We start from the raw sequence: 25,864 nt of genomic DNA, 5'->3' as shown, positions 1-25,864 counted from the left end.
TGCAACTGGAAATCAGGGCTTCATGTCTGGAATTAATTTGGAATACAGCACTTCAAGAAATACATGATTCATGCGATTAGGATGTACTGCTAGCATCAAGTTTGAAGTTAGGCAGGAGATAATATGATAGATGGACATTTGTTGGGGTTAGAAATGTTCTGAAGAGTAAATTAAACAGTTGCTGATATTTTTAGTATAGGGAAATTTTGTAATCATTTGTTTTGAATCAGTGGTTGGAATAAAACAAGTCATTTCATTACTTCTAATGAATTCTGCTTTTAGGGGAGGAAGGTGCTAGATGGTATCTTGACCTTCTTTTCAGCCTTATTTTCTGCAATTCCAGCAGATAAACCATAAAACAGATGGTTAAAACTTTCTTTACTTACTCTAGTTAGTATCCTTTTTTAGTTGCCACATTGGGTTTTTACATATTGTTTATCTAAGACTTCTAAACAGATTGGTAAAATTATATAATAAAACATAGCTGCTTGCATTGTATGAACAAATATAGATGAAATACATTTATCTAAAAATAGGTTCACAGTGGACCCAAGCAGTATGTGACTGGTGTTCTGGCACGTGCAGTGGCTGGTTACTGAAGCCAGCTTCACAGCCCGAACTATCTGAGGGCAAGAAAAGATGAACAGAAACATTTTCATGGTGGAGAAGCAGAACTTTACTATGAAACAAGTCTGGCAGTCAAAATGTGATTTTAAGAATAGACTGTACATCTGTCTCCCACCTCAACCACAGATGAGCTCCCTGACCTTTTATTTGTTTTCCTAGTATTATCTCTGATTTCTGCAGCTGTAGCCTTTCGAAGTCCTGAGTAGGAAAAGAGAAATGAATAGATGCCATGTTTTCCATCTGGATTTTTATGAAACACAATAGGTAATTCCACTTTCTCAGGGTGTCAGAAAGACAATTATAGGCATGTGTTTGTTTTCTGTGTGTTTGTAAATCGTCTATTTGCAGTTCTATTAGTATGAGTTCTGCTTGATTGCTTGGGAAATCTTCCTCTAAACTGGTGCATAACTGGCTTGCTGTGGGAGAGTAACAGTCAAAATTACCATACAGCTCTTTGTTCTCTTGTTAAGAGGGAAAACTTGCTATTAAAGGCCTTGGAACATCCAAATTAATAGGAAATTATCTCTAGTTTTATTGTAACAGGTTTGTGGTTCTGGGCTTCAGTGCATATTAATTTTTTGAGAGTAAAGTGAATTGTAAAATCAAAACTAGCTAAAGAACCTGGACATGTATAATGACTTCAGATAAAAGCAGATTATTCTCAACTACTGAGTTTTCCATGGCTACCCTGCTTACCAGCAATACATGCAAGATCTATTTTATGTTACTGGGGTTTAAGGGGAAAATGGCAACAACTGATCTGGAGGGGAAACAAATAATAAATTTAACAAATGTATCTGGGGAGAAAGTATTTTATGTAATAGTTAAGTGTAAACGCATTCTTTTTTTAAAATAAATAATACTCTAAAGATTAAATTGCTGTAAATGTATTCAAAGCTGCTAGTTTATTCCTCTAAGTCCTTTCTCTTTTGCTAAAGTGCCTGCCTTTTTGTGTGTTTCTTTTTAAACTAATTTATGAAGAATATCTGGGTAGACTTGGAAGGGACCTTAGAGATCCCTAGTAATGAAAAAATTCAGTAGAACTGGAGCAGGACAAATGGAGATTAATTTCTTTTTGACAGACTTTTCCAAGTCTTACACCAAACTCCTGATAATTACCCTTTGCGTGTTTTCTCCATGATTTCCTACACAGTATAACTCTTTACTTTGCTAACGAGAATGGTGAGTCTTCTGTTTTATTTCTGTTAAGATGCTTTTCTTTATCTTCTGCTGCATCTTACATTCTGCCAGAAATCAATTATATTACCCCATTTTATTTTTGAGAAAATTCGTGTTGTAAATTGTGTGTCTCTTTTATGTTAATCTTCTAGGTGTTTACCAGTTGCTTAGCATCTTGTTCTAGCTGCCTGTCTCCAAGTGTTCTAATCTATAATTCAGAAAGTCCTCCCTTTTTTTGAAGATAATCCTTTGGTTGGCCCTTTTCAGTCCTGTTGACCTCTCCTGTTCTCCAAAAATTGATGGCTAAGATAGTCGTCTTAAGTATTTTAGAGTGAATTTCAGTTGATCTTGCTGCCTTCAGTACATTTTCTCATGTATGGTGTATAACTTTGCTGCTGTTCTTATCCTTTGTAAATACATCCAAAAAAGGTTAAAGAAAGCACGGAAAGCTTAAACCTTCTGTGCATTACCTTTCTTAACTCTTAATGGACTTTTGTTTTAATTGTTCTTATTTATTGAAGTGTCCTCTCTAGTTGCCTCACATCCCTTGCAAACTATAACTCATGTTGCTTTGCCTTTCTGATCTTTGTTTATGTATTCTTTTGCTCCTTAACGTTCTTGTTGCACCTTGAGCAATTGCTTTGTGATTATTCTTTTACTAGTCTTTAAGGATGAAGCTATTTTTGGTCCGTTATCATCCTGTCTTTACAATGGAATGGTTTGACACTGTGCCTCTCAAATAGCAGTGTAAAGAGCATAAAACCATTAAGGTATGTGTCAGGATCCGGCACAGGAGATGACAGAACCGGAGAAATACGGCTTACAATGTTTTCTACAATGAAGAAGAATCTGTATTTATTCAGTAATAGACCATATTTAAACCGTTTCAATATTTGCTTATTTACATATTGTGCAGAAATCAAATTACAGGTAAAACCTGTTCTTAAGTATTTACATACCTACTTGTGAGCAACAGCTGCTTTTAGATACAAGTAGACACACTTTATCAACTGTGTTTTCAAACTGTGCATACTCAAAATTGTTAAAACTTAAATCCATTAATTAACATACAACTATTAAATTTTAAGCACTTCCAGAATAGCAAAAATTCTCGACAGTAACTGCTGGCTGCTTTATCGTGTCCTGAATTATTCCTTCATATGCTGATTATGCTTTAGTAAGAGAACAAATGAATTACAAGGTATACTAATGATCACTAAACTAGGAAATAAATTTGGTAAAACAGTATTTTGCATTGTACATCAGTTGTTTTTCCTACCATATGCTGTCATGGAGCTCTCAGCCTTATTTCCAATGGTAGCTTCCATGATATGGAAAGAACTAATCACTTGGGAAGGGTGAAAATTATTTAGGGGTCCATTTGGCATATGGAGGAATGTAGTGGGAGTTTTAATCCAAGTGAAGAATCATTAGATGGTCAGTTCAAATATGCACAGATTTAGGAAGTTTGGTAATTTCCTATTGCACTTTTCTGACTTGGCCTATGTGCTTTTTAAAGTTTTCTCCTTAGTTTGCATTGCAGCGTAGTTCATTAAAATAACTGTTTATTTGACGATTTGAGGGGCTGGCATTGGGGATGGAAACAGTGGGGTGTTTTGTTTTTAATATGCAACGGTTTAGTGTAACTTTTCCTGTTAGTGCAGGATTATGAATTGTTTCCTCTGGGTATGAGGAAGCAACTGATACTGCTTTTCTTTAGTGTTCTTACTTTTTGGTTTTGAGATGCCATATTTTTTTTCTCATCATGAAGGTGAGAAATAAATTGAAGTAGCCAAGGCCGTTGTGACACCATGTGGAATTACATGCACATAGTCACTTTGGGCGGGTTCAAATAGCAAACTGAATTTTAGGAATTAGTATCAACACAGTGTGGTTTAATTCTGTGAGGGCTTCAGGTGGGATTACCTGCAATTAATGTTGAGCTTGGTTACTTAGAAGCTACTGTTATTTTCCCCTGTTCCTGCCCCCTTGAACGTTTAGTTCTTAGCATCTCCGGTTTTCTTGCGCGGATTTTCTCAGGCTCGCTGAGGCCTGTAGCAGGGCACGCTGCTTGCTGGGAAAGCCCAGCTGCATGTTGTGTCCAGCGTGGGTTTCCGGTGCCGCAGCGGCCTGGGACTCTTTCCCTCTGACGTGGGAGCGGGTTGCAAAAATGCCTGGTTTGGGCCTTTCTCTTGGCCAGCGATCTCTGGGGAATGTAGAAACCTGTCTGTTGGGGGCTTTAATGGCACGGTGGGGGCAGAGCTGGCTTTGCCCACACTGTGTGTGTCTGGGAGCTGCTATTTTTAGCCTGTTGGTTTTTAAACCTTTTGTCATCACAGAAAGAGGAAGGGAACAGTGAAATCACTTTAATAACATATTTCCTAGTTGAAGTGACTTATCTGTGAGGCCTAGACAAGGGCTGTGTCATTTCCTGGATTACTTATCTTCAGTTTGGATGGTCCATTTTACTGTGTAATGTTTTGACCCAGTTTCTTAACTGTAGTGCAATTTCAGTGTTAAGTGAAGTAAACTAGGCCTTTGAACAAAAACATAAAGCTTTAAGGAAACACCTATGTCAAAATTCTGGTGCAAAAAAACCATGGGTGTCTTTCATGAAGTACACGTTGACATGTACTGGAAATCCCTTATCTTAAAATTTATTTTAAGAGCGTAGAATTCTGCCTTTGAGGGACGCTGGATACAGTTCATGGGGGTAAAAGCAAGTTGATGCCCTTTTCAGCTCCTCGGGGTGCTCACATTGATCACCCCTCCTGGGTAATGCCGCCCGTAGCTGACTGTCCGCAAAAACTAGGGTGCTCCCAAATAGTTAAGAAGGGGCCGTTCCTGTGTTCTCATGTTTCTGTTCAGCAGTAGCTGCTTGTGCAAATTGCTGCCAGGATTCTGGGAAAAGGAGGACGAAAGAGCTAATCAACAAATTTGCTGCAAATATAGTACCCAGTTTTTACAGCCTACGGTTTTTACAGAAAAGCTTTGGAATGGAAATGACAGAGGGAAGACACAATGACATCTAAAATGATAATAAACAGCTCAGTTTAAATTAGAAGTTATGGTTCTTTTGGACTTTTTAATGCGTCTTCACTGAAATGTCTGTTGGAATTGATAACTTCATTTTTTCCCTTGAATTTGTGAATGATATTTAAATAGGGCACACTAACAATGTTTTTACTTGGTCAACCTCTAAAATACCTTTGCATGAAAACCATTGGAATAACACTTGAACTTCCCTCTCTTCTCCAAAAAATGTAAAGAACAAAGATATGCATAATTTATTTGTATTAAAACAGAGTGCTTTTATTTCTTCTCCCTTAAATGTCCACGCAGTTGTTAGTGATCATTAAAATACTGTTTCGGTAGCAATAAAAGAAAAATGGAAAAGGATTGAAAGGATATTAGTCTGTGAAGAGAGAAATAGAATAAGAATGTGCTCGCAGCTTAAGAGAATTAGCTTTTAAGTCTGTGAAAATGAGAACTGTGATTCATCAGCAAAATATGCACAGGATGAATTGTGAAACTTTAATTGCATTAGGGGATTCTAGAGAGTGAAAAAGGCTTTTACTTCAATAAGTTGGCACTGTAAACAGCAGTCATATATTAATGCAGTTACATTGCAAATATATTAATGAAAGTGTAGCTTAAAATCTTATTTGGTGCTGGAGTTTTGTATTGTGTATAGGCTACCAGCTAATTAGAATTGGGACTTCCTTGTGCTAGGTACTGTAAAATCATAAAAGATGGTACATCCGTCAGATCATGCAGCATGGTCCTTTTTGTGATGTTGCAGGTAAAGATCCATATTTCTGCAGACACACTGTACTAAAGAAGGAAATACCTGTTTTTGAAAGCCAGTGTTTGCTAAATAGCTTTGAATTGTGGCTTCTGTTATGTTACTTTGTAGGAAGTCACCTACACTAGTTTCGGTCGGATATGTGGTGTCTGTGTAATTGATGAAATGCCTAGGCCGTAAGTATTTAACAACCTTGTTAGGTTTATATCTTTAGTAAAAATTTCATCAGCTCTAAAAATGTGTATAGTCTTCTGTTGCTCTGGAAGATGAATAAGGTGTCCTAGTGCATCACATATAAAATGTTGACAAGAAATGAGAAATTTGGTAACTCATTAATGGGTCTTGCAAGAACAGTTATGGTCAAGGCTCAGGTAATGGCTATAAATATTGTTCTTAAAGTCTGAAGCTTGATATTGTGTATTCTTCAATGTCTTCCCCTTTTTGTTTTTTAAACACTAGTTTATGTTTCTTTTAATAAGTAAGTTCTAAAATAGATTTTAATGATGTTTAAGATCTTCAGATCACTGTTCTTGTTAAATAAATTCAACAATAAAATTCCACATTTTTTCTGTGCTGAAACTGCAATATTGTAGGTATTGCATCTTTTGCCTTTTGGGCAGGGGGTTGTTTGTTTTTTGAGAATTTTTGCTTTATAAGATGTTTTAATGCATCTGTGAGGTTCTGACGTTTTATAATAATAATGGCAAAGAAATAAATGTAATCCTCTCAGGAGCCTCACAGACGAGCCTAGTGAGATGCAACTGATGTTTCTGCACCAGTTTCAAACAAATAGTAAGGCAAGCTTATATTCTGAGATTTTTATCAGAGGGAAATAGACTGTAAAATCACATAAACATGTCTGTTCTGTAATTTCTTGAGCAAGTCCTGTTTTTCGTATATGCTCTAGTGACTGCTACTGATATTTTCCAAGACATTTTCATTATGTAGGAGGAAAAAAAAACCTATTGCAATTGAATCTCTTAATTTTGGAAGTGCACTTAATCACTAATGGCTTTTGTGGTGAAACTAAATACCTCATCTGTGGAGATGTCACTTGTGTTATTCATGTATATGTTTAGCACAGTCTGGTATTCAGAATGTGTTTGATGGTCTTGGGCCCTGCCTTTAACTCTGTCCAGGTAGATATATTATTAGAATGAATATAATAATTTTAGTAAGATTTGTAATAGAAATGATCCTTTCCCAGTTATATTTTAAAAAAAATCAACAGGTTAACTATAGCATTACTTATGTCTGTCAGATATAAAGAAGAATGAAGGACTGTAGTTCTAGTGGTTGCTTATTAATAAATATGGTATTGTCTCTGATTTAAATCTCTCTGACTTAAATCTCTGTGATGCCCTGTGGAGGTTCAAAGAACATTAAGAAACAATCTCAGGATTTTGTTTTTAGAGCAAAGAACAGAAGTGTTGGTCCAGGCAGAACGCTGGAGATGCTGCACGTGAGGGGAGCCTCTGGCTCTTCTTAGTATCTGAAGCTTTCTACTTTTATTTTCTGTGTATGACTAGAAAGGTGTCTGTACTTTCAAGTGTAATCCTTTTAAGCTAAGGAAGATGGAAGTGTGTATCAGGTATTTAAAATACTGTTTTTAGTTTAGATTTCAGTGGTCTCTCTCCTCGCCATTCTTAATGGTACCAAGACAGTTGTTTTATATGGAGGCATTGAGAATTGGTAGCAGAATGACACATAGTGTTCTGGCTTGTCTTGTGTTGAGTTGCTCAGAAAAAGTAATCTAGTTTTGTGAGCTTGAATTATGTGGTGAGTTCTCTTCTTACCCTTAGGTCATGTCTTGCTTGTGAGAAGATAACTGCTCAGTCAGTTTTTGAAAATCCAGAGTAAGAAGGGAGAGAGAGCCTAAACAAAGCAAAAATGTGGATAATACAAATGTAAGGAATGTGCAGTAAAAGTGTAATGGGGGAAAAAAAAAAAAAAGAAATTGACTGGACCAAGTATCTTAAATTGGTGTTTCGCCAGTAAGATTACTATTCCAGTTTAAGTCCCAGTGCCGCTAATTGGTGGTAATGTATCTATACTCTTTCTAGACTGACCTGGAGTCAGTCAATGTGTTTTAGCTCCTTTGCCGTGAATGGTGCATACACATACTTCAGAGCTAGTTTTATTAGCCTGCTAGGAGTATAACGTATGCTTGAAGAATATATAACCATTCTCACTATAGTAGTTTTAAGCAAATTGTTAATTTCTATTTTAGAACTCAATTAACTTGTTTTTCTTTCTTTCCAGGATGGCCTGAATTCCTTGGTCCTTGATCTGGATTATCCAGCGCTGAGGAAAAACAAGAACATAGATAATTTCTTAAATAGATGTAAGTTGCAAGTGGACCTTAAACGATGACACTGCTGTGATTGCAGTCTTAGAAGTTGAGTGATCAGAAATGCATTACTCATTTTCATTTTACTAATTGTTATAACTCTTGTTATAAAGCTTGTATTTTAAAGACTCACTTAATCACAGTGATATTTCATTATATTGATAAAAATATGTTGTAAAATACCAGCTGCAGAGTGTAAGTTTTACAACTACAGTTATCAATTTTTTTTAAGATAACTTTTCCCTTAAGTATCTACTATAAAGTAATTTGCAAAGCATATCCTAGTTATCACTTTGTAGTAATCAATTACTCAAAATGTAAACTTGGCATATAAACTCTTATCTAATCTAAGAGAGAAGCCTTCTGTTGACTTTAAAACTGAATTATTATATCTTAAAGTTTGCTGCATCATTTGGGTTGTGTTTGTTCTCTTATAAAGAGCAGTCAGCTTCTTTCCACAATATCTACAGCACTTTTTCGACCTCGGTGGCATATTTCTGTGCCATTTTTCTAGCTCAAAAAAAGTGGCTGTGTTGGTGTCCAGAGGGCTCTCTGTGACAGGGAGAAGCAAATGACAGCCTTTTCTTTGCTGCCCTTACACGCAGAACACCACTCGAAGGAACAGGATGCATCAGCATACAGAAGCAAATGAAACTTGCTCTGTTGAAGTAAACTAAGGACCCAAGAGTTGTTCTTGTTTGGTAGTATTGCATGAAGCATGCAAGACAACATGGCAAGATTAAGACCTCATCGCTTCCAAGAGACCAGATGGCTAGGGAACAAGCAGAAAGAGAATTTTCTCAACAATGAGTAGTTCAGTGATGTATCCAAACTGACACAGCATAAGAATCTAGTGTAAGCATCTATATTAAAATTACTGTGAGGGAAATGTCCTATCTGCAGCCAATGTGAAAAGGATGCACATGACAGTATCAGTACCTTTTATGAGCTATTTAAATCCACCGGTGTATTACAATACTATTTTTGCAGTATGACAAAGCTAGATGCCTTTTTCACTTGTAAGTTGTGTGTTCATGAGGTATTCAAAATAGCAGCTATGGAAAAGAGTTAAACCTTGGAAACTGTGTTTTCTTCTGTGGCCCCAAACATTCTTGCTGGCTGGCTGCCCTTTCCTGAATGCTGTTGCTCTCTTTTCTGCCTTAGCTGCTCTCCCTACTTTAACCATAGTTGTGCTAATGTCTTAAAAATTATTAAGCATCCCATATGATAGGCAGGCTACCAGCAGTGGGAGAAACCTACAAATATACTTTGCTTCACAATTTTATGACTGCCTTGTCTTTATATCAGCTGATGGTTTACAGATGAAATAGCCATAGAACAGCTAAAGAGGATTCTGAAATGCATTTAAAAAAAAAAAATCTGACATTTATGGATATGTGAATCCCTTAAATTCGCAGTAGTTAATTAAGTGTTTTCAGCAATGTACTTCACACTTACCTGAAGTGTCTTACAAAAAAGAAGTTATTTACATTTAAAGAAGTTATTTTGGTTCACACATTGTGGAGCAATGCATGTCTTTCAGGAATTAGTCATATAACTTCTGTCCTGTTGTAGTATTGCCTGAGAGAGAATGGAAAATAGTGCTGCCTATCTTGTATGATTTACACTTTTTGAAAAAAGTCTGTCTGAAGCGAGACTTTTGTAGACATTTGATGCTGGTAATATATTGGCGTTGAAACTGAAAGAGTCCATCCTGGCTCAGCATTTTGTTTCAAATTCCTTTCCCATACATGTGTTTGTGTAGTTTGTTGTGAACTAGGTTGAGGAATTGATCAGAACTAACACAAAGGGTGGCCTGCTTGGTTCGTTGGTTTATTTTTATTAAAGTTAGTCAGGCAAAAGGAAAGCAGAGACCCGTTTCTGTTTTTCATATTGCTTCACTGATACTTTTGTCAGCACAAAGGGAGCTGTTCAGGGGCAGGAAGAAGCAGGAGGAGAATGAAACTCTTATTGGCATTGCCAGTTTATATAGTTTAAAGTTGCTGAAACCACCGCTTAAGTCTCTTTGGAAATGATTCTGAGGGTAGCAGGTGTCAGTGGAAAGGAAGAGCACGCGCATGCTTGCCCCACTATGCAAGAAAAGCTGTGATGACCAGGAGAAAGTTCTGGCCTCTCACTGCCTCAGACTTGGAAAATAATTTGGGAATAGGATTCAGAACTTATGGAAAAGTAAGAAAAAGATCTCCTTGGTGGAGGAGGATCGGGTTAGAGATCATTTAAGCAAACTTGACACCCACAAATCCATGGGCCCCGATGGGATGCACCCACGAGTGCTGAGGGAGCTGGCGGACGTTATTGCTAAGCCACTCTCCATCATCTTTGAAAGGTTATGGAGAACAGGAGAGGTGCCTGAAGACTGGAAGAAAGCCAATGTCACCCCAGTCTTCCAAAAGGGCAAGAAGGAGGACCCAGGGAACTACAGGCCAGTCAGCCTCACCTCCATCCCTGGAAAGGTGATGGAGCAGCTCATCCTGGAAGCCATCTCCAAGCATGTGGAGGACAAGAAAGTGATCAGGAGTAGTCAGCATGGCTTCACCAAGGGGAAATCATGCTTAACCAATCTGATAGCCTTCTCTGATGGAATGACTGGCTGTGTAGACAAGAGGAAAGCAGTGGATGTTGTCTCCCTTGACTTCAGCAAGGCTTTTGACACTGTCTCCCATAACATCCTCATAGGTAAGCTCAGGAAGCGTGGGCTGGATGAGTGGACAGTGAGGTGGATTGAGAACTGGCTGAATGGCAGAGCTCAGAGGGTTGTCATCAGTGGTGCAGAGTCTAGTTGGAGGCCTGTAGCTAGCAGTGTCCCCCAGGGGTCAGTACTGGGTCCAGTCTTGTTCAACTTCTTCATCAGTGACCTGGATGAAGGGACAGAGTGCACCCTCAGCCTCCAAGTTTGCTGATGATACAAAACTGGGAGGAGTGGCCGATACACCAGAGGGCTGTGCTGCTGTTCAGAGAGACCTGGACAGGCTGGAGAGGTGGGCAGAGAGGAACCTCATGAAGTTCAACAAAGGCAAGTGCAGGGTCCTGCACCTAGGGAGGAATGACCCCAGTCACCAGTACAGGTTGGGGGTTGACCTGCTGGAAAGCAGCTCTGCTGAGAAGGACCTGGGAGTGCTGGTGGACACCAAGTTAAGTATGAGGCAGCAATGTGCCCTTGTGGCCAAGAAGGCCAATGGTCTCCTGGGGTGCATCAGAAAGAGTGTTGCCAGCAGGTCGAGGGAGGTGATTCTCCCCCTCTCCTCAGCCCTGGTGAGGCCACATCTGGAATACTGCGTCCAGTTCTGGGCTCCCCAGTACAAGAGGGATGTGGCACTACTGGAGCAAGTCCAGCGAAGGGCTACACAGATGATGAGGGGACTGGAGCATCTCTCTCATGAGGAAAGGCTGAGAGAGACGGGCCTGTTTAGCCTGGAGAAGGCTGAGAGGAGATCTTATTAACGTGTACAAGTATCTGAAGGGAGGGTGTCGAGAGGATGAGACCAGACTCTTTTCAGTGGTGCCCAGAGACAGGACAAGAGGCAACGGGCACAAACTGAAACACAGACAATTCCATCTGAACATGAGGAAATACTTTTTCATTGTGAGGGTGACAGAGCACTGGCACAGGTTGCTCAGAGAGGTTGTGGAGTCTCCTTCTCTGGAGATATTCAAAACCCGCCTGGATGTGATCCTGTGCAATGTGCTGTAGGTGACCCTGCTTGAGCAGAGGGGTTGGACTAGATGATCTCCAGAGGTCCCTTCCAACCTCAACCATTCTGTGATTCATTCTGTGATTCTGTGAAAAATAAGTTGGTGCTCTCATAGGCTAGGGAGAATGAGCTCTTGCCTTTTCTGATTTTTCACAGCATCTGAAGAGCTGTCTCAAATGCCTAGATGAGAATTATTGTCCAAAGAATCTGACAGACCTCTGATTAGTGGTATGTTCTAGGAGCCTAGGAACCGCATCCCTCCCGAAGGCAGAAAGGTTTGCTGAAGCAACTGCAAAGGTGTGGCATAGCCATTTTGTGAGTCAAGTGCTCTATAACACAACATGAAGTAGCTGAAGCTTACAATCATTATAGTCCATGTTAAACAAATCTTCAAAAAATTGTGGAAAACATTGCTATAATGATCACAGTTTTAGTCATTTTAATCTCCTAATTCTTCCACAATATCACTTGAAGAAGAAGAGAATTTTTTAGCATATTCCCAGGGGTTTGAATATCCACCAATTCAGACATACTGCAGGTTATTAGTAGTCAGCTTAGTGTTTTATCGAAAGCTTATTTTAATTTAAAAGTGAAATAGTTTGTGTCTCAGCTGAGATGCTAAATGATATTCAACTCAACGCATAATTTCAAGCTGAAACACAAGTGTTTAACTCATTTCACAGTTACAATTTATTAATTGCCCTTACTGTAGGAGTTTGGTACATCCTATTTCTGGAAACACTTTGCAGAAGAAGCCTCTTCAGGTGTTTAATATGCAAGAAACTTTTCATGCCCTGCTTTCCCTTACTATTCTCATTTCTTGCCACATTCTTCAAGACACCGAGCCAAAGCAGAACATGTATTTATCACAAAGTACATCAATATCTCATACATAAGTACTACTACTTACTATCAGTCTTCTATATTACTTTAATCAACCATTAGGACTCTGGTTAAACTGCTGCTTTTTCTGAGTATCCAACAAAGGATACTCAGAAACAACAAAGGGTTTCATGGGGCGGGAAAGCATAACTTGAAATTGAATTCCCCAAACAATGAGAGGAATCTTATAGTCCTCTATGAGCAAAAATTAACTTGCTTATTTTAGAGAAGAAACTTGAGTTTCCCAGTCGTGGCATAACAAATCTTTCTTGATCGTTTCCTCTTCTGTCATCCTAACAATGACAACAGATTGAGTAAATTCTTCCAACTCCCCTTTTCTGCAATCTGAGATTTGCCAAGTGTTGAATCGTGTCTTAGTGGTTTACACCTTTTTTAGGTGGTCTCCCACACGTGTACTGCATATCCTTTCAGTTTAACAAAAAAATTAATTAAGCAACAATTTTAGACAGCAGTTAAAGATATTTAATTGTTGATACCCTATGGTCAGGAATAGAAGGGAATGAAGAGTGGATTTAGGGGAAATCTGAACAAGAGGGAGTGGTTCCATCGACATGTCCAATACAGTTCAAGAACTCTGACTCTGTAAACTCACCAGTGACTTCATATGCATTAATCAGCATCACTCAAAAATTGGAACCTCCATTGTTAGAATGATTTGCTGATGTTTTGGAGGATGGTGAACTTTCAACTGTAATGGCAACATACATCTTTACACTAGAAGGAACCTTTAATTCAAGTGTGTCACTTGTGTAGCAGCTGTGCAAAAGCTCTGAAGAGACTTCCTGGAAAGTATTTTTTTGCCATTTCCTTCTCCAAGCAGATACTGCTTAGAAGCCGTATCCATTAAGCGAAGTTAATCCAGATGAGCTGCTTGCAAAGATAACAATTCTTATGAGTCATAGGCCAACTCTGCAGTTAATGACATAAATGCCTTATCTAGTATGGTATTAATCATGCCGTATTGATTATCATGATTGTAATTCTCTGTATTCCATACTTCCTATCAGTGAAACAGATGAAATGTTGGATACCAAGAGAAATCTTAGAAACTTAGTGTAGTGTAGATCTCATGTTGAGTTAGTGACTAATTGCCCCTCTGATTTTCTCTTAACTTCTTTAAGGCCACTCCTTGATAGGTCATTGTACTCACTTCGGCAGGTTTGGCTTCAATTCCATTTTAAACAATATCATTCTATTAAGAGTAGTGATGGGGGAGGTATCAAATAATCAGCTTTTTCAAAGGAAAGCAGGAATTGGAGTCAAAGTTTTTAAGACAGAATGTCTTAAAAGTATAAACAAGTTATATACATCAGTGTTGTTAGCCCACTTTTCCATTTGGTCACTTGGTCTAAAGCAGTTCAGTTCTTCCATCAGACTCATTTTCATGTGGTCAGGGGTGGCTCCTCTCAAAGTCAGAGGACTGCTGCTTTGTATGTCTCCATGTCTTCTGTTTGTGTTGGTCTACAGAGAGCCAAATATTTTTTGTGTGCCCCTTTCTTTTCTCTGGAAGGGGAAATGCTAGCCTGTCTGAAGCTAGTTACTGCTACTTCTGCGAGGTCTCCAGCAGCTTCTTGTTCCCCATTCCCCTTTGACCAGCTATTGTGTCTGCATCCCTATTTACTTCAGGTTTTCTGTTTGATTGATTTGTTTGAGGGAGGGTGCAAGATTGCAGTACTTTCTGGCTGTACTTCAATTTAATTTCTGGCTAGACTTTTGCCCAAAGCAGCAACTTTCGGCTTAATATGTTCCATAGCAGCACTCACTGACTGAGCGTCTCTGGTCTGTAAGGATAAAATTTCACTCTTGCATTCTTTTTTTCCCATATATAGGGCCCATAACTGCCTGATATATTTTCTTTTTAACTTCTGAGAAAATAACCTAAGTATAACATTTTTCTTTTAAAGGGCAGAAAAGCCTAGTCTTTTTCTCCTCTTCTTTTTAATCAGGTATTTACGGGATTTGCACAAGCACATGTAAGCTTCAGACACATTCTTGTTGCCAGCTGTCAATGTCTGATCCAAAATCTCTACCCACTCAGAAAATGAAGCTCCATTTGTTTCAAGTTCACAGCATCATTTTTGAGTAGTAAATCAAAAGCTGACTTAAAACACTCCTGCGACCTAACATTCCTTGTCCTTGCTATGTTGAAGAAGAAACCTGAATCATAGGTGGTGGATATTTTCACATTTTAGGGCTTCTACTCAGATATTACGATATTTTATATGACTCTTATAATCTAGGATTGCACAGTTCTTCTAATATCTTTCTTTTCACTTGACATTTTTCTGCTACTGGGCTTCATGCTGTTGCAAATTTATGTAGAAATTATCTCTGTCCAGGATCTGCTGTTTGCCTTCCTTGGTTCTCTCAGGATCTTCAATTCCACCATCCCATGGTTGCTTCAGTGAAGGCTGCCATCGACTTCGTCCCTGACCAGTTCCTCCAGGTCTAGCAGAGTGCCTCGTCATGTTGGCTTATTGCTCACTTGGATGAAAAAAGTGTCCCTGATGGAATCGAGGAATCTCCTGGATTGCTTGCACCGTGCCAGGTTGCCCTTCATGAGGATGTAGGAATGGTTGAACTATTTGCCAGATATTCATTATTCTTAACTCCCCAGTGACATAGTCATGTGTAATGTCATACCAAATTAACTGTACCTCTGATCCTTTTTTCCCCATCCAAGTCTCTGATCACTTTTAATTCCTTTCTTGGGAATGAATCCCACAGTCTTTCACTCTAAGCGGGGATCTCGTAATATGCACCTCTACACCCCTCTGGGGCTGTAAAGCATCTACAGCTCTTCAAGCAGTTTCATGTTCTTTCCTGGAAGAGTTCTTGCTCAAGCCAACCTTTTGTTTAGTTTTGTTCTTCATCTAAGTATGTGTGGGGGCAGTGTCAAAAGCTTGTCACACTTAAGAATGATTACCTCCAGTATTACAGATTCCATTCATTGCTTCTATTATCTTTTGTCCTTGGAGGAAAAAAAAAAAAAAAAGATTTTAAAATGAATTTAGCCAGGAATACATTCACTAGCATGCTACATTTACAAAATTAAGAACCTTGGCCCTTCCTTTTTTGTTTTTTTTTTCTTAGAATTAGAGGTCAGAATTTCATTGGATTTCCTCATAGATTCCCACAGCAGCAAACCAAAAAAACCTGAAAGGTAAAGCTCATCTGCAGATTATTGCACCAAAATATACTTGAGCAGAATATTGTTGATTTAATTTTCAAAAGTGTAGAACTAGGCATGCAATGATAATTAAGGAAAGCGCTTTGAGATGGCCAGCAGTGATATAAGCATGCTTAAGCTGAATTACAATGTCATATGGAATGAATAAATGGATCCAAAGTCATATCCTTGCATAAGCTAGCCTGCGGTTGTGCAGGAAGGTTATTGAGTTATATTTCTCATTGTCTGACTGCTGTTGAATCCTGCAGGTGCGTAGCAGCAGATTGCACCTGCTGTGCTTTTTTGTGTGTTGGGTACTTTACGCTCCTGTGTTATCCGTGGAAGTCAGCGGCTGATGGAAGCACAGCAGATGGCAAGGAATAAATATCTGAAAGATTCAAGATAGGCATGTCTGGTTCTTTTAGTTATCAGAGTATTCCTGGAAGCTCGTAAATGATTATTAAAGGCGTGAAATGAGAATCAGTTAAATCTCCTCAAAAGTTTAAATGTTACAGTTTAAGGTAGAAGTTGTTACTCTTTTCCAGACAATACCAGAAGGAGCTTTTTAATTGAGATTGAATGTTTAAAGAGTTACCAAGAAGGCTGTAAACATTTAGATTCAAACAACTTACTTTGACGCTAAACGACAAATATTAGCAAAAATGTTTGTATTCTGTTATGCATGCATTATGATAGCTTTTGTTCAATTTGTTTTAGATGAGAAAATTGTGGAAAAAATCCGAGCTTTACAAATGAAAGCTGAAGACTATGATGTTGTTAAAGTGATCGGAAGAGGTGCTTTTGGAGAAGTGCAGCTGGTAAGAATGTCCTGATTTATTGATTAGACAGATTTGTGGCTCCAGCCAGAAACTGCCCTGTTTCAATCGTGCACGCGTTGCATTTAAAAATGGATTGTTACAAAAATTAAATTTTAAAGTAGGTATTATTTTCTTTTGTGCATAATAAATAGTACATCTAAGTTTAAAACTTAATCATAATGATGGAATGGGAGGGAAGGAATCAAGAAGCAGTTTGCCAGACTTTAACCAAAATGAAAAAGGCAGTTCATGGCAATTTTAATTTTTTTAGCCACAAGTGTCAACATATAATAATGCCTCAAACCCTCCTTTTTAAGAGCAAGCTGATAGTGCAACAGAAAAGTTTTGTTTTGTTTTCGTAACTGTGATGTTTACATTGTATTTAACTAATATTATTCATGTAAATGTTTTTTGTTAAGACTCTTTTCTTAACATTCCTCGCCCACCAGCATAGTATCGTATATAAGATCTAACATAGGGGTGGTGTTATGTCTTTAAATCTACACTGCAGATAAATTAAACTATAAAAACAAAATAATAAAAGTTTTCACTGAGTAATTTGATGCATCATGCATAGGCTGCTTTGCCTTTAATTTTGATTTGTTGTGGACTTCCAAGTTGTTTTGTGTGATAAATAATACAAAACTGTGAGCATATGCATAAAAGGGGTTGATCTGTCAATTTTGAAATACGGTGTAGAAATAAGGACCAAATGGCATCTGAGAATGCAAACACCAGGAACAAGTTATCATGAATTAAGAGATTGCGCTGTATCAGCTGATCCATGATAATTGTCTGTATAAGCATTTTTAGCTTAAGATAGATGTGAAGCAAGTCAATGGAAAGGGGAGTAATTTGCAGCTTTTGAAGCTTGTTGCCTTGTGCTAATTTTGCCTGTGTTTTTTGACACAAAATTGGCATTTCATTCTTCTGTGCTATTTTTGCACTAAGATATGGGTAAAATCATATAACTTTGTAATGTAGAGCATTTTTGGAAGATATGATGATATTTTGGGGTTTTGTTAAGAAATGTAAGTTTTTAAAAACAACTCTGAAGTGCTTAGAGGAGCTGCACAATGTATAAATACAATAACTTTATTATGTATCTTCCATATTAATATTGGTGAAATAATAAAACTGGAGTGAAGAAAATTACTCAGGATGAAAAACAGAAAGTAAAGAAAAAAAAGCAAGCCTATAAGACTTTTATTTTTCTTATTGTTTGTTTACCTTTTAGCAGTGACTTGATCTAAGTTGTGCTGGCTAAAACAGATGTAATTTTGATCCTTCTTTACCAATAAGTCAATATTTATTTTCTTGATGAAATAATTACTAGAGGTGTTTCTTCACTTGTTGTGGTAGATGAGTTAAATACTGGATTCCTCATTTAGTTAATACAATGTAAATAAGATGAAGCTTTTGCTTAAATATTCTTCGTGACAAATTGTGTAAAATGCCTTTCAGAGTCAAATGAAAAATAGAGTGGGGGAAAACTGCGGCTAGAATGTTTGTATGACTCATGCATAATTTTCAAATTTAGATGTGATTCATGTAACAGTAAAAAACATTTAATCAGTGTTTTTTTAATTTATTTTGTTTTTTAAGGCAGCTTCATCCATGTGTGGCAATATGAGAATGTAGCTGCTCCTCTCCTGTTTCTTTCTGGGTCTGTTCTACTTTGCTGTGTTCAGAAGAATTTATGAAGTGTAGACAGTAGCATTTCCAAAGATACCCATTCACAATCAAGACGTTAAAGAATTAATGTATATATTGCATGTGCTTTTATATCCTTGCTGGCAAGAGATAAAAAACAAAACCTTCAGCAGAACCCTACGTATTTGAAAAGGGGCTGCTGCAGGGAGCTGTGTAAGAAAGCATGGTGCTCTTAGGCCTCTGTCTTTTCACTGACAGTTGTGTCAAATATTTTATTCTAGTCTTCTAATACTGATTTTTCTTTCATTATATGTTTCCACTTATGGTAGCTAGTAAAATCAGCTTGTAAGGACCAGAGTTCCTCTTCCATCTGTTATAAGGGGAAAATAAAAAAGAGATCCCTATAACCAAAGCCATGTGCATTTTTTAGATGTCATGCTGATATGTTTGCTAGAAGCATGCAAGGGGATTGTATTTTTCATGTGCTGCAGAAATCAAAATACATTGTTTTCTTATGCACATTTATAAGCGCTTAAGGATTTTCTAAATAATTAACTACTCTTCCTTTGCTTTTTACATTTAATTTTAAATACAAGTTTTAAATTTGTTCTGGCTTAGAATGGAAACTTTTTTCCTTAGTTCACTGTGTCATACCTGTACCTACCTTTGAAAAATTCTAACTTGGAGACGATAGTTCATGGGGTACATACTGTAATTATTTAGGTAGTTCAAGGGGGCTGAAGAAAAGCTTTGCTTGTCATTTGCCATCATTATAATGTAATGTTAATATTCATAGTAATTTGGTCATATAAAGTTTTTTGTTTTTTTTTCTTTTAATAAGCCATTGAAGCCCCAAAATACAAAGTTAAAAATGCCTGGGACTGGAAGGAAATTTCTGTCTGTGCACACTGAACTTTTCACACCAATTTGAACGAACACTCTTTCCCTGGGATCTAAAAAATATAAGTAGAAACCATAATACTGTATTCCATTACTGCTAAAAAGCAGTGGGTTAATAAACACAACTGTAGACCTGTACTAATATTAGCTAGTGATGAGGGCATACATACCTAGATATTTTGCCTCACAAGGTATGATACAAGTTTAAACGATTGAGCTGCAGCCATATCTATTTCTGTGCCATTCAGAATGTGAACGCCACGGCTGCAGATGATGGACTTGCAGGAATCAAAATATTTTGCAACACATTCTGTGATCAAAATAGAAGTTTGCTTCAGTTTGGGCCAAACACGGAAAGAACCAGAAATAAAGTATGCTTGAATATATGAGTTAAGTTCACGAATTTCACATCCTTTTGTCAGCACGTGCAATTGTGCATTGTTAAATATTTGTAACACAAAAATAAGCCAAAAAATGAGCGTGTTAACGTATCGTGCAAAATATACAGCCTATCACTCCCTTCCTTCCTTCCAAGAAAAGAAAAAAAAATCCAAAGTCTGTGCTCCCAGGTGGCAGTCTGCTGTGAGAGAAGTGGGGTGTAGAGATGAGCTTCCCCCAGATCCCAGCTACTATGAAAAACGCGCTCGCCACTGTTGTATCTCGTAGCTAGATTTACAAAAACCTGCCTCTTTTCCCTTACAAATTCTGTCCAGTAAAGAGATTTCGGTCTGAGCATCTGACTTGGTGGAAAAACAATTTTCTACAACTCCAGAAGTGTTAAACTCTGCTCTTGCGATCCGGCCTTCGGCTTTGCTGGCTCTGCCGTGGTGGGCAGAGCTACACAGCCGTCATCAGCTGCCGGATCGCTTCTTCTCTTATGCAGGAAGTGAATAAAAGTGACTGGTGTCTAGGGCAGACATAAAAATTGAATTACGGTGCTTAATATGGTACTCGTGATTTATGCAGAAACAGTGATTGATGAAAGCATGTCCTGGGTACGTCTCTGTTTGTTTTTACTTGAGCAAAAATCCTCTTGCTTTGAAACCGAAACATATGCTCAGTGCCTTCTCCCAGGTCTGATGACAAAACACTGACGTTCCAGCGCCATGGCGCGCCGCCCCCATCGTACGCCTGCAGAAGAGCAAAGGAAAGAAAGGCCAGCGCTTTTCCTGGCAGCTGGGCAGCGAGGCATGTCCGGGCGGCAGTCTGTGCTGCGGGATTGCATGGTGCTGCAAGCCGGTGGTTAGCGCGCTGTGTGTGAGCACGGGTAGTTTTTGCCATTAAGGGTTTTGTATTAGGTATATTAGGTTGTGTTTGCCAGCCGCAGCTGATGCACACTTCCATAGTGGTGCGTATAAAGCAGTAGTGGTCTATTAGCTGGAAATTTTTCCAGGACGTTAACTATGGTACCATTTCTGTGGTAATTTCCTATGGCTCTGTTCAGTATTTTGGGATATTTACAATTACTTCAAAATCTTATGCTTAATTTCAGTACTGCATTCTAGGATTTTCCTTTTCTTTCTTAAAATGGTACCAATTTTAATACTATGTAGTTAATCTGATAACTCAAAACAGTCTTATTTTCTTTACCTACAGATTGTCTCCTGATAGGAATGCTGTAGGAATTATGGATTTATTTTGTGGTTACTTGTTCTTGAAAGTCTTATCATTGATGTTCTTTTACCTTTCATTAGTGAGGCAGATTAGAGAGAAATTCTTACTTCATGCATTTTCATGAGTTAAACCAGGCCATGTTACTCTATGATACTGGCATGAAGGGATTTTCCTACCTATTTTGAGAGTGACTCTAGTGATGTGAGCCTGGAGTTTAAATTTGGCAGTTCATTTAAACAGTTGGAAGAAACTGAAATATCATGACAGTTTAATAGCGGGATAATTTGCTGTATGAGCTAGTGTCTATATGTGCAAATACAGCTTTGAGTAAAGAGCACAGCAGCCTAAACGCCTAAAGAGCCTGTCTTCAAGGGGCCATGGGAGTGCTATGAGAAGCAATGCCCTTGCTCAGCCTGTTCACCTGTAAGGCACGCCAGGACACCGCCAGCCTTCGGATGTGCCTGCACGCTGGGTGCTGCTTCAATGCCTTGGTTTTTGTAGAGAGAAAAGATCTATCTTGAAACTTTCTCAAGAAATAATTTAATCAACTAATAACCTGACAGCACTACCTCAGACAGATGCACAGACTGATTTCTGTCCCCTCCTTATTTATTTTGCTCTTCCTGTGCAGGAGCTTGTTTCAGGCTGTACTGACTTTTGGAGACTTTTTTTTTCTGGTAGCAGGAAACAATTATTCTCTTACATGAAGTCAGCTATACTAACCCCACCCAGGCGAGAGCACACAGTGGTCTGAGGAATCATAAACTAGTAAAATACGTTAGAGAGTTTTATATATGCAGTTTCACAGAAAACACTTCTTTGATAAAGCAGTATTTTCTTCGAGGTTGATGGACCTTGTGTTTCTTCTGTTTCTGAGCAGAAGGATTACAAAAGCTCTACTTTACGGAATATAGTTTGTGGTGCTCCACCAGTTCTTTGTAAATAATCCCATCTGGGATTAGTAAATGGGAGGTAGGCAGTTCTCAAAATAATATCTTAGATAGGACACGTTCACTAGTGGGTTAGTTTTTAATGTCTTAAAACACACCTGTTTTTAGAGTTATTAATGTATGCAGGTAATGTGTTTCTGTTTTGGGGTTTGGTGGGGGATTTTGATCTAGCTCTACAGAAAGTTGTTGGCTAGTGTTAAAGTATGCAAGAGGCTAATCCTAAAATGTTTGTACCTGTATCTTGACAGCAAAAAGCCCAGTTTGAAGAACAACAGATTGATAGATGACAGTGTTTCTATTTGTAATTGCACTGCTTCCAAGACCATTTTTTTCAGCTAATACTTATCCTGTTTCTACAAATCCTGCCTGTTGGCTTGAGCGATGTGAATGCTTACAGTTCCGCAGGAGGAAGGAGACTGATGCTTCCATAGTGTAGAGCAAACGGAAGGTACTTTCCTGAAGCTTTGCACTGCAGACAGGATGGGCACAAAGTGTATACTGCTGGGCAAAGAAAGATGCTGTTAAACATTCTTCCAAGTAGCATAATTACGTTGGACAGTGTATAAACTAATAGGTTTGGGGGATATGGTTTATTTTACTAAATGTTATATCTTAGAATGCACCAGAAACTCTTAACCATCTGGTTCTGATTTCGCAAATTAGGCCACTGAATTTTTATTAAGTTCATAAGAAGAAAGTATGCAGACACCTAAGATGCAGTTAATTTCTTTTTTCTGCTGATTTGGACATGTTATAGCTGAAAACTTTTCAGCTTGATTTCTTCAAGGAACGCTCACTGTTAAAACATGGATCCTTTAGGTGATTACTCTATAAAGTTGAACAAATCTAACCTTGTTTCATTAACAGGGTAATGTCTTTACAGCCTGTGTTCTAAGGATTCTGTTTCATGTACATTTGTATACATCATGGATTCAGATGAAGAATTTTCCAATTTTTTTCCAGATTTTGTGATAGAAGTTTTAATTTCAGATTTCTCGCAACCTGTATATTATTGATTTTACACCATTCAAAATGGATTTAGGAATCAGCTAAGGAAAGAAATCGAAACAGTCAATTTTTGTAAAAATAATAAGTAAGCAAGCATTGGAAGAGACTGATGAAGCACTGGACTGCTTGCAGAATTTATAACATCGCTGAATGAATAAAAGGATCAACTGGTAGATGGCGTTCAGCATAAGAAAATAAAAAACTGAGTTATACTTTATTTTTCTTTATATGATGGGATTTTGATGGGGAAATAGAAGAGCATTTTCCTTTTCTTCTGTAAATGGAATTATTTCTCTCTTTTTTTTTTTTTTTAAGTGTTCTGGGTTATATGAAGTAAGCAGAGTCACTCAGAAAATACTACAAACAACATTTCCGTTCTCTGTAGGAAAGTGAGACTTTTCTCATTTTGAGAATTTCTTTTTAGTAATTTCAATTTGAGTAAGCTGACTGCTGCGGACACCCCTCATAACGCTTGTACGTCAGTGTGTCATCAGAAAACAGAGCCCACAGAGCTCTGCAGCCTCGACTGGGCACTGCCGTCTCCCGCCCCTGCAACACCTCCTCCTGGGTTGCAGCAGCAGCTGCAGCAGCTGGCCAGGCTCTGGCATAGCTTCCTTCATTTGGCATCCTTCTTGTTTCGCCCCATTATGTTTTTTGGAGCAGCCATCAGGTTTTTCATTCCAGGTTTGGAAGTTCTCAAGCTCTTACTGTGTAGAAATCTGCATATAGGAAGACCTTGGGTCATCAAATCCCAGAAAACAGTTTGCAAATAGGAGAAATATGCTATGTTGGTATTTAATTTTGTTTACAAGACATATTAAAAATGTTGTTTTGGTCCTTTTCAACCAACAGGTTCGCCATAAAATGACACAGAAGGTTTATGCAATGAAGCTACTTAGTAAATTTGAAATGATCAAGAGATCAGATTCAGCCTTTTTCTGGGAAGAAAGAGATATTATGGCCTTCGCCAACAGTCCCTGGGTGGTTCAGGTAAGGAAGATATGGACCAGTATAATAATAATAATAAAGCTATAAATCTTTCCCAACCTTGGGTTGGTTTTGAATATGCATTTAAACTCAAATAATATGTTAGATTCAGATCTTGCTTTTAAAGATGTATATTTACAGAAATTTTGCTGAGTTTTGTTGTTCTTCATTTATATTTGGCTGCACTGTAAGGCAGATTAACTTGTGTATTGGTCACTTCAAATGCATCATAAAATGGAATTAAACAGAATTTTGAAATAGCTACATAATTACTTGGAATGTAACATTTTCAGGGAAACGAAATGAGTTACTGTTGCAGTTAACAAAAAATCTCTGTAGGAATGTAAAAACAAATGTCAGCATTATTTGTTAAAGTCAGTCTTTCCCAGTGATAGCATCATTAGATTGCAAGCAATTAATATGAGCGTGCTTTAAAAAGTTACTGCCTTCTCGGCTGAGATATGGGTGACTGCACACTCCTAGCCTCCTGCAAGACAGGAGGCTAAAACTGATGCGCTTAAATCATCTTCAGTTAGTGGTCAGTGACTGCATCTCAGCCCAGGAGCGATACTCACCAGCTGATGGAGAGTTAACTTTAGCTGCTTCTTAGCACAGTTGCTTGCAGCTGTCTCATGATGTGCATTATCATAGTATTTGTAATATGGATTAGGCCTTTGGGAAGCATTAGTGTTAAATGGTGCAATTTGTTGTAATTGGTAAATTAGACCAATTAATAAAATGTGTGGTGAACACATGTTTTACTAACATTGTTAGTACTTTATTTTGTTAAATACTTAATATGTTTAAACACTCTCAGGTGTATTGCCATGCCTCTGTATATTTAAAAGCTAAAGACAGACCTTAAACTTTTCACATTTTTTCAAAATAATTCACTTCATGTATGCAAACAGTGTTTTCAAGTTTTTTCATTTGTATGTATGTTTTGCTATTCTGAGGATATTCTTGCCTATGCTTGGTAGAAATAATAAAAACATCATCTATTCTGTTAAGTTACTAGTTTGTTCTAATGACAGAGGGTTTTTTATTTTTCACAATTGAACTGCAGTATCCTGCAACTGAAAGTAATGAGAAATGTATGACTCAATTTTCAAGGGAAAGTGTAGCAAGCATTATATAAATATGAGTGTGTGTATTTGTTAATAGCAAATCTTGAACAACTTAAAATATAGTTGCAGCTGTGCCTTCTATGATGAAGCATATTCATGATATATTTAGGTATTGCAAAGGATAGGGTATTCAGCTGGTTTTAAGAAAATTTAGGTTCTGCTCTCAGCTAGTAACTGGGACAGGTCACATAGCTTCTTTGTGCCTTCTTTTTTGCACGAAAAACAAATGAAACCAGAGCCCTAGATAATATTGTTTTTATGAAATCCTCTGAGAGCAATCGTGGAAAGTGATAAATATGGGCATAATGTTTGCAGTTATTGTTGTGTCATATTAATATCTTTACATATGAAAATAAAGAAACTATTTTAGTTTTTAATTTAGATTTTAATTACCAAATATATTATCACATTATCTATATTGCATGTATTATTTATGAAAACAAAAGCATCCAGCTGCAGCAGTGCAATATATATGTCCTTTGTTAATAATATACAGTAAATTTTACTCCAAAGCCCCAGTCTCCCTAATAATCTTCCTACCTTTCATTCCCCATAATGTTCCATGACCTTTCATGACTCCTTGTTTTTGATGCCTCCCTTCCACTCATCCTCTTTATTCACTGCCTTTGATTTTGTGTTGGTAGCTTGAAGATGTGGATTATTTTAGTTTTTAGCTTAAAGGAGCAATATTCCCTTAGAAATAAAGTGAGAGGGACTTTCAGAGGCCTGTTTCACACTAGTTGCTGGACAGTTGATGGTAATGCTCTGCTCTTCTGGGCTGTCGTCAGACCTGGTGACGTATAACTGAAAGCCTCTAAACTTCAGTGCTCTAGCTCTGAAATGCATATTAAAGAGATTAAATTTTCATTATCATGTCAGGAAGTAACATACTAGCTGCCACATACACCAAACATTTCATTGTTAAAAACAGATACTTTACGTTGTTTTATGGTTCTTATCTTCAGGGACATGTATTTTTTTTGTCATTTCAATGTACTTGTTGATTTAGGAGGAAATCATTAGTGACAAGTGTTGTTACAAATATTTACAGAGATGTGGCA

General features: G+C 37.8%; 1 protein-coding gene across 3 annotated transcripts in view; it reads left to right on the top strand.

The window, feature by feature from the left end:
* ROCK2 (Rho associated coiled-coil containing protein kinase 2) overlaps positions 1-25,864 on the top strand; it is a 97,678-nt gene that overhangs the window by 32,047 nt on the left and 39,767 nt on the right. For 2 of the 3 annotated variants that reach the window (XM_067294295.1, XM_067294294.1), the window contains exons 2-4: positions 7,874-7,955; positions 16,464-16,564; positions 23,542-23,679. In XM_067294295.1, coding sequence (XP_067150396.1) covers positions 7,874-7,955; positions 16,464-16,564; positions 23,542-23,679 — 321 coding nt within the window. Of the gene's footprint in view, positions 1-7,873; positions 7,956-15,715; positions 15,741-16,463; positions 16,565-23,541; positions 23,680-25,864 lie in introns of those variants that run through there. The other variant, XM_067294296.1, reaches the window with a different exon arrangement.

The sequence above is a fragment of the Apteryx mantelli genome, chromosome 3, assembly GCF_036417845.1.
Source record: "Apteryx mantelli isolate bAptMan1 chromosome 3, bAptMan1.hap1, whole genome shotgun sequence".
In the NCBI taxonomy this organism is placed as follows: Eukaryota; Metazoa; Chordata; class Aves; order Apterygiformes; family Apterygidae; genus Apteryx; species Apteryx mantelli.
Note: the sequence above shows the minus strand (reverse complement) of the source record. Positions and strands in the feature narration are given on the sequence as shown.